Source organism: Cariama cristata, unplaced genomic scaffold (assembly GCF_000690535.1).
Source record: "Cariama cristata isolate BGI_N322 unplaced genomic scaffold, ASM69053v1 scaffold39124, whole genome shotgun sequence".
Taxonomy (NCBI): Eukaryota; Metazoa; Chordata; class Aves; order Cariamiformes; family Cariamidae; genus Cariama; species Cariama cristata.
Genome location: NW_009611987.1, coordinates 707 through 10,516, shown reverse-complemented (window position 1 = coordinate 10,516; position 9,810 = coordinate 707). Strand labels below are relative to the sequence as shown.

The following is a 9,810-nucleotide window of genomic DNA, read 5'->3' as shown; positions in this document are numbered from 1 at the left end:
AACCTCTGCCACTGCCTCACCACCCTCACCGGGAAGAATTTCTTCCTCATATCTCATCTAAACCTTCCCTCTTCCAGTTCAAAGCCATTGCCCCTTGTCCTATCACTCCAGGCCCTTGTCAAAAGCCCCTCCCCAGCTTTCTTGTCGGCCCCTTTAGGCACTGGCAGGCTGCTCTAAGGTCTGCCCGGAGCTTTCTCTTCTCCAGGCTGAACAACCCCAACTCTCTCAGCCTGTCCTCACAGCAGAGGTGCTCCAGCCCTCAGACCATCTCCGTGGCCTCTGCTGGACCTGCTCTGGACATTTCAAACATGGCTTCATACTGGGGACAGGGAGAAGGACACAGGAACTGCACACATTTTGGGCAGGAGTCAATCAGAAAGGGGAAAAAAAAAAATCCACAACTTCCTTGATCTTTGTGATCTGTCAGCAGCTTTTTAAAAGACTGTCAGCTACTGCTGCACCTAGGCCTAACTATCAAGACCAAGAATCTCTTAATAAAAATTGGAACAGAATCAAAAAGAACATCCAGTTCTAGTGGTTTTGATTGTGCGAGAATGATAGAGGTGCCTGGGGCAGGGGTAAAGGCTAGATCCAAAAATCAGTGTCCATTTCACCCTGCATCACAGACTTTGCAGAATGAAAACCCAGGGTAAGACAGTTTCAATACTGCAGTGCTCTGTCTGCACAAGAAGGTTGAGTTTATGTGTTTAAACACTGGAAGGAGAAAGCAACTGGGAGAAGAACATCTGAATTATGGAAGAAAACATACTGCCAGTGTAAATCCCTGACACTGATTAAGTTGTTTTACTGCGAGCGTTCTTCACTATACTTCTTGTCAGTACCTCCACATCATCTAAAAAGATCTAACATAGACATAAGACCAAAGAAGTGTCACACTGGATCAGACTGAAGCTCCGCTGGACAGTGGCAGGAGCCAGCACCTGCTGGTGTCAGGAGACAACCACAGTAAGACAGCGCTGGACACCCTGCAGATCTCATCCAAAACTCTAATCATTGGAGATTGACCTGACTGTCCACCATGAGGTCCAAGCCACTCTCAGAATATAACTGACAGCTGTTACACCTCTAGTAGCTTCTATCCAATAAAACTCTTAATACTTTAAAAAATATTTTTGCAAAATCTACATATTACCTATGAAGACGAAATCCATAATAAATAAACTAAGCATTTAACAAATTAAACACTGACTGCATCAGAAGAAGGAAATGACCTAATGCAGAACCTTTGCTCGTTTACAGGCTTCTAATGAGCAAAGAGTGTGCTGAGCTGTTCCATCTGAAATGGCACAACTGCTGATAAGAAAAGCTTACTGACTGTCACAGTGAGTACTTGCTACTTCCTTCTGTTAAATTATGCAGATTGACTTAATGAAATAACTCAGAAGAAACTTACTCAATAAATTTTCATCAACCAGAAAGACTAATGAATGAAAACAATTGCAAAAAAGACACAAAACTAAAAGGTGAAAGGAAACCTCACACAGACCACGTAAAAATCCATCCAGTTCTGATTCCAGCCTGGTTTGCCTTACCTTCCTGCATCCTGGTGCCCCATGCAGACATTCATTAGCGCATTGCAGACAAAGCTGTAGCGGTTGGCTGCATTATCGCTCAGGATCTTGCCCAGCATTGAGTAGTTAATGCTGTGAGCAGAAGGATTCTCGATAAAATCTAGCATGAACTCTGGGTCCCACAGTAAATTGGAATTTGAAGGCTGAACATTGCTGTATATTGTTTGCTTCACCTTAGAACAGGCACTACTGAGGACCAAAAAAAAAAGAAGAGAGAGTTGCCAGAAAACGAAGTTTGCAGGAATGCTGTTGAACATATCATGTGGGATTAGAAAATCCTAGTTTGGTTACCATTCTGTTGTACACATTTTCAAAGTCATTTTTGATAGGGAGCATCTACCAGAAAATAAGGCTGATATATCAATTTCATTCAAGTTTTCCTGCAAATAAAATCTCAAGTTTCCAAATCGCTTCTACGACATTTCTGTGACTGAAATTGTGAGCAGTTGGATAAGGACCAAGCATTCATTTCTTACTAGCCATAACTTCCTGGAGCATCAGATGCCTCTACAGTGAGCTGTAACAGCGCTTCATAACACTGCTCCCCCTCTTTACGTGTTGTAACACAGTGAACTGCAGTTGTAGTAAGAAGAATTAATTAAGGAAAAATGAGAAAATTTATCTAAATTAAAAACTCTACATTTGGTAATAATGTGACACACCACAACTTTTTGAAAGAATAAATTCACGCCCAAAATGTTTTAAGGAACATTTGTCTCAAGCATTGGGTTTTATATCACAGCTGTAAACAACATCCACACAGACAAACGTCACTAAGTATCCCAGCTGGGAAGACTTCCTCATTACTGAAAAAAAAAAAAAAAATCTCTTAATTGAAATTAATTTAAAATACATGAAACCTTTGGAATTTTTTAGAACTCCACGGGCCCCAGGATGACAAGACAAGAGGAAGCCCTGTGCTGCCTGGAAAGCATCTGCGACTTGAGGAAGCAGCGCGACGTGCGCAGCGGCACCTGGATGTGGGGCTCAGAGGGCAGCCCTGGGGACACCCCATCGCTGTGCGGCCTCATCGGGGTGCTCCCCTGTGGGAGGAAGAGGCCATTAGCAGGATAATTAATCTATGAGAAGGGTAATGCCTGATGTTAACCCTTTGCTCTAACAGCCAGTTTAACAGCAAAGAAAGAAAACCAACCAGTGGAAAACAAATACCCCATACCTCAAACATCAGGCCCTACTTAAATGGGCATCCTGAGCACACGTACGTCCCCAACACTCTGTCATCACAGCGTTTACCTATGCTCACCCCATGGGTCACAGAAAGAAAGGTCCAAAATGATACAATGCTGAGTATGTGAGCAAAGCAGCCTCTGAAACTGTACTTGCACAAGAAGTAATACTGGGGGAGTGGTCAGAAGATAAGATTAAAAAAAAAAAGTGAAGGAATGATTTAAAAAAGGAAGTGTAGTGAATACAAGTAAATATACCAAGCACATTAAACGAAAACATGCAGCTCCCTTAGTAAAACCCGGTCATGAGAAATACTGCGGACTGTATCAGAAGCCGTTTGCGAAGCACGGAAGGTAAGTCTCTAAATTTAAACATTTATGAACTGTACTTTATTGTCACTTCAAATTGACTTAAAGAAATAGCTGGACGTACAGCACGCTGAAAAGGAGCTAAAAAAGTTGCCACATACGGACAACTGGGTTTGGGTTTGTTTCAATTGTAGCAAGGAAACCAAGAAGAAAATGAGTGTAGTGCTATTACCTTATACACAGCTGTTTAAAAAATGTATACCTAAATTTTATTACCAGTTTTCAGAGAATACCCCATCGCTGTGCGGCCTCAAAAGGGGTCCACTTGTCTGATAAAAGGGGCTTCAAATCAAGTGCTGTATATCACATATTTAACATATGATCTAATGTCTTAAATATCCCTGTATTACTAGATAATGTTTTGAATTGATATTGTAGGTTAGTATCAGTAAAAATCTTATTTTTTATTGTGTTATTGAACTTCAGGTTTTAAGCAGAAAAATGAACATACAGCCAAGACATTTCTGTAGTTTTTCTATATTTCATGTTTCTTTTTCCTAGTGTTTCTCATATTAAATGCTACTGTTCCCATGTGTTTATAAACCTATTCAAATACTAAGATTGTTACTGAGAACTCTTTTCCTGCTCCCTGTGAAATGAAAACCACAAATCTGAAATATGCAAACCAAAGCCAGGTATATAAACTAGGAGGGGAAACAGTAACTGAAGTGGTTTGTAAGCCTCACAAGATGCGCATTTGCATATGAAAGGTTTCCACTCCCCCTTTAAAAAGTAAGGGCCAAAAATACAGCATATGGGTACCTAAAATATTTTTTTAATTTAAAAATCAAGGAACTGAACATTTGAGCATAAAACTTCACAAACTCAAACATGTTCCTGCCTCTCCCCACATCAAAGGAAATGTTTAATAGAATATTACAGCTGCACTGGCTAAGATTTTGTTATTTTTCCATCCAACATCATATGCATTACAGCCAATTTGCCAATGCATTATAGGAACCAACTCAGTCACATCACAGCCTGTGGAAGCAAAGGGGCGGGGGGGTGTCCCACACCGTGCGGCACAGCTGCCTCGGCAGCCGACGCGATGCTGACCGTCCCCGTTTCCCTCGCCCCACACCTGCTCTACTGCACTCCGGCGCTGCCCGCTGGAGCAACCTGCAAAGCTAACCACGGCGCTGCGAGGGGGGCTCAGCCTTTGCTCCTCCACAGCAGGTACCCGCACAGCATGAGGGCTTCACCGGCTCAGGACCACGCGCTGTGCTGCCATGCCGGCACGGGCAAGAGAATTGCATCAGTAAAAGTAAAGCAGCAAAGGCAACGGCATGTTTTCCATGGAAAGCAAATCAGATCAAAACCACAGCAACCTGCATCAGTCTACAGGCTAGGCAGTGGTAACAAAAATCCCACTACCACCCACCTGAAGAGGTCTCCAAACTTGCTTCTCAGGTGACTACAGGACACGTACAGATCATAGAGGTAAGCTAAAATACATCTTTCTGGGGAGGAACATTCTGAGGGATTAACGACGTGCTTTACCACCCCGCACAACCTGCAAAAATAAAAACCATTCTGAGTTTTTTCCAATGCGCCTTAGAAAGGTGTCTCGTATTGTTACTTATCATATAAACCCACCACGAGCTGGGCAATGAGATGACAGTTGCATCTACATCTGCATCTGATACAGCTGCATCTACAGGCTGACGGGGCTCAGGGGAAGTTTGGTGTCACCTCTACGCTTGCCTCCGCCCCAGGGAGGACAGGACACAGAGGCACTGGGGGACTCCAGGGCAGAACCAGGTGAATGGGCAGGAAATCAAGGTACGCAACTCCCCCCTTTTCCCAGGCTACCAAGCGTGCAGGTCCCACCAGCCCCCAGCAGCAGGGAGCAGGCTGCAGAAGCAAGTCATCTGCTCCACTCACATGAGCTCACTTACAGCCTTCCAATAGCAGTGCGATAGTACCTGAACCTAAATGCACTTTTTGCTTAAGAGAGAACCCCAAAACTACTTTTTGGAAAAGTGTAGCTGCCACAAACCCTTCAAAGACTTGTGCGGTTTGCTCTGAGTTGAGGATGAGGCAGGCATGGTAACGCCGCAGAACGGCGACGATGCAGACGCACAGCCCTGTTGTGTAGCTTCCTGCCAGGCTGGACGACTTCAGCAGCAGCTCTGCCTCCACAACGCTCAGCTCGTTCAACAGCTGACAACGTATACAGAAAAATAACCAACGGAAAATAACTTCCAAGTTAAACGTGTAAAATAGGTGCAAAAAAAAAAAATACATTCAAGAAACACTACATGGCAAATAAAAATGAAATTCCTTACTCACTACGGAACAAGGGAAAGAGGGAGCAAAATAAACTGTTAAAGTATAAAAAAACGTTCCTGAGAACCACTCTTCAGAAAGACGTGGCATTTCTGGCACCCAGATGCTTTTCTGTGTAATATGATGGTTCAGCCTGAAACACTGAAGCCCATCCTAAAATACTTTGTGCTAAAATAACTTTATTAATTTTGAAAGATTTAAAAATAATATACATCTATTGATTCTCCATAATTGTCAAATTAAGACAGAAGGGGAAGTACCTGGCTCTCTCTTTCAGAAGTCAGGAAACTGAAACAGATAAAAGTGCATGGCAGCAAATCAGGAGAATTTGCAGTCCAGCTCTTGGTTTTTTTTTCCTGGTTTTACAGAAAATGTATCACAGCTTTATCCTGACACAACCCCCAGCAAAAATGAACTCTGTTTACCTGTATGGCAAAGTCTATAAGTCCATTGATATTCAGCGCTGGCTCCATGAGATCAAAGATGAGCTGTATATGGTGAGCCAAGGGAAGATGATACGATGTTCCTGAGGCAAAACTGGTTATCTGTTCGAGAACATTACTGGAGATCTGTGAAAATACATGTTGAAAAGTCATATGGTGACCGAGGGCTTCTCAGATACACTACTGCTCCAAAAATCCTGTTTTATAAGTAGTAATAGCAAGTGACAGCATTTTTCAGATAAATGCACTAATAAATCATGCATGAGTATATCTATTACTCTACTTATCCTGCAAGTCGGTTGTAATGCTGTTTTATTTTCAAAATTTGCAACGCAGAAAATGCTGTTCTGCTGCTTTACAGCTGAGAGTCAAACTGTTCTTAACATCTACAATCCTGACTTTTATTCTGGGGGGTATTTTGCTTTAAACAAGAGGTAAAATAACTTTTCATCTTATTGCATTGTAATTCTTTTATTGATGGCTTTCAGATAATTAGTAACACATTATGCTGCAAACAAAACATGCAATAAATTCATTCAAAAGACCACATCCAAAGATGTCTTATAAATTAAACATCAAATGTGTATTCTTTCCCTTTGTTTCTTATGTTAGCCTCTGGTTATTAAAATATACTTAGAAACAGTAACACCTGACAAAGTGATGAAATCCTATGCTGACACATTTGCCCACTTACGAATCCTAATATAAACCAGGAAAACCAGGCTTGTCATTTAAAACAAACTATTGGATGGGGCTGTGAGCATCCTGGGCTGGTGGGAGGTGTCCCTGCCCATGGCAGGGGGTTGGAACTGGGTGAACTTTGAGGTCCCTTCCAACCAAACCATTCTGTGATTCTGTGATTTTATGATTCTATGATTTATGTTCTCCAGTCAGCCACTGATACAGCTTTTTAACAGTAACGGTTGACTATAAATTCTAACATCCAGAAAAGAACAAACTATTATCCTCCAGCTTCTCAAAGAGACACGCTCAGTTTGTTGCACAAAAACACAGAAGAGGTCACTGTCCTTCATAAACACAGCTAGAGTAGCATATCTTATACATATGCAAGAGATTGGTTAGTAAGTATCTAATTTACCAACGAGCGCTAAACAATGCTGTTAATGGAAATTTATGTAAAATTAATTTCAAATTTTTCATTGAAAAAATCATGACATCTATAAGAATCCAGAAAGCTTCTTGCAATACAAACTAACAAAAAACCCCCCAACAAACCAACCAAACCGACCCCCCAAATACCTACTGAAGCAGGTATTTTAGAATACCAAGGCAGCACCTTTTTCTCTTGCCTTTGAAGAAGCACTGCATATTCTTGGCATATACAACACACTTCTAAAAACCTAGATTTGCTTCCTATTTGATAACCCCACAGCAGAACGTGAAAGGCTACGATTTTATACATGAGAAGTACCTGAGATGTCACCTGATGTTGATCGAAATAGGACAGTTGCTGTAGTTTTGTGAACACGGTCTCTAGGGTTGGAAATGCTTCTTGTTTAGTCTTCCTGGCTTTTTGCCCTTCATCCCCAACTTAACAGATAAAAAAATATTTTGGTCATTTTATATTTAATGGAGCCCTAGTAGTTTTGTATTATTACTGCTATAAGAGACAATAAAACTCTTAATAAGCTTTACTCATGACTACATTAAAACCCTCAGTTTTCCATTATACTTGGGACAAATATACACCACAGCATGTAACAACATCAAAGCTACTTCGAGATTATTTCAATGCAAAAAGGTGACATCCAAGAAAAACTGAAAAATAGTCATACAGTTTTCTAGGAGGGTAAGGAATATGTATCACTCGCTGGCCAGTACCTCATAGGCCAGACTTTAGCCTGACACAAGTTGTTGTAACGGAAAACAGGGATTTCTAACCACAGCAGCCCTTCGCCGTCCTGGCGCAGCCGTAAGGCAGGCCAGCAGATTGCACTTTGTGCCACAGGACTGCTCAGTACTTCACTCCGTGAGTGTGAAGAGGATGAAAGCCAAATTCTGTGATCAACATGCATAACTCCAGACAACTTGCTGAGCACCCCACAGCTCCCACGATCTTCACTACAGCTACCATACAGCAGCGCTAAAGCATTTACCGCCCATTTCAGTAGTACTCTTCTTATTCAGAATTTTGAGGATGTCTTTGGTAATCTTCTTCAGCTGATGCCTCGCTTCATCACGCTCCTTACCAACGCCATAAAGGAGAATCATGCGCTGGTTACACTCATGACTTGAAGATTCATCCTGAAAAGACCAGATACGAGTGAAGTCTCTTCTCTTTTTTCTGTCATCACCCGCAGAAACCCAACCAGGGTAGCCCAGACTGCAACAAGCAGCAACTGACTCCATCACAAAAAGCGTCTCCTGTGGTTATCAAAGTGGAGGATGCAGTGCCAAATGAAACCACTAAAGAGTAGGGTAAAAATACAGAGGGGAAAAAAATGTGTTCTGGTATTATGAATTCTGTATGTATCTATAAGGACAGAGTCACAGGACACATATGGATGACCCTCCTAAGTGTCCCCTGGATTCATATTCAGTAGCAGATTACTAAATAGAAGACAGGTGTCTAGAAACTGTGTGACATTTCTCTTATTATGTATGAGTCCATTGAAAAAAAAGATGCAGCCCAATTCCTAAAATTCTGTTTTGCACACTTCAAAGAAACTGAAATACGTATAGTTTATTTAAATTGTAACTGGTTATATTTAGTCTTTTAATAAAACATATCACATAATGTTGATGCACTGTATATAACTTAAAACTTGGAGCACTGCTCTGCAAGTCATTTAAGGTACAAATATTTTGTTCAGTAATATACTTCTCCAAACTAACCAATCATTACTTCTTACTTGACTTAAAAAGTTTTTTGAAAAATAAGGCTGTGGACAAAAATAATACTAAAGAATCACAAGGCAAAAAGGTAGTAGATGGGAGTGCCACTCTCAGAGAAGTTGCAGAGTCTTACAAAATACATGCTTTCTTTTAAAAAGTGACTCTGTTAGTAGGTCAAAACAGGAAGTAAAAGTCTAATTATTTTTAAAAATTCTATTTCTCTCCCTCTTCTAGAGGAAACAAAAGCAGAAGCACTGAGAGCGTCACCTGGAATTTGCAGCTGTCTCTGGCTAAGAAACCAGTGCAAAGCCACAGGAAGGTCTAAGTCTCAGGACTGGGATGCACAGCTGCTCCTCCAGCCTCTCCTTGCTCCGAGGGATCGACACATGAACACTCCTGCCTGCTCACATGGTGAAGAGCTAGAGGAACTGCGAACGACTCTGCTCCGCCAGCAACACTAGCTCCCCACCACAGGAAATACCCAAGCGTTTCATCCCAGGGTATGGTACTCTTCTCTTTGATTTTGGGGTGGGGGGAAGGTGTCTGATTTTGCATGCTTAGGGAATACTGATTTCATTAGGATTAAACTTGGCAGCTGAATCTGTTACGTGCTTCAAAGCATAAGCCAATCTATTTCTATCCTACAGATAGAAATAAAACTTTGCAGCTCCATAAGGAAGATGTCAGGGATATTTGGGCATTGGCTGACAAAGCATCAACCCTCCTGACTGCCTTATTTTACAAAGGCAGAGATGATACAGAAATACAGCAATTTTTACAATTGCATCACTACGCACCTGAAAGTTACTCCTTTTGAAACGCAGCGCTGACGGATTCAACATCCATGCCTGGCTTTCCCAGGCAACCAGTTCGGATCAGACCTGATCTGATCAAGGTTTTCAGACTAAAAGCAACAGTTTTCAGCCCAGCCCCTGTTACCAGTTAGGTGGATGTCAGGTGCTCAGTGTTTGTAGATGCCTGGCCAGCTGACGCGCCTTTGGTTTCGTGGTAAGAGGGGGCTCGGAGGGGCACGGCGCTGTGCAGGGGGCTCGGCCGCGGCTTTCAACCGGCGGC

At 42.0% G+C, this 9,810-nt stretch overlaps 1 protein-coding gene across 1 annotated transcript in view; it reads right to left on the bottom strand.

Moving 5' to 3' along the window:
* Nucleotides 1–9,810, bottom strand: part of MED12L (mediator complex subunit 12-like) — a 48,180-nt gene that overhangs the window by 37,936 nt on the left and 434 nt on the right. Inside the window, exons 2-7 of the mRNA XM_009698442.1 lie at nt 7,998–8,145; nt 7,313–7,431; nt 5,863–6,006; nt 5,148–5,311; nt 4,530–4,661; nt 1,554–1,781 (exon numbers count right to left, since the gene is read on the bottom strand). Coding sequence (XP_009696744.1) covers nt 1,554–1,781; nt 4,530–4,661; nt 5,148–5,311; nt 5,863–6,006; nt 7,313–7,431; nt 7,998–8,145 — 935 coding nt within the window. The remainder of the gene's footprint in view (nt 1–1,553; nt 1,782–4,529; nt 4,662–5,147; nt 5,312–5,862; nt 6,007–7,312; nt 7,432–7,997; nt 8,146–9,810) is intronic.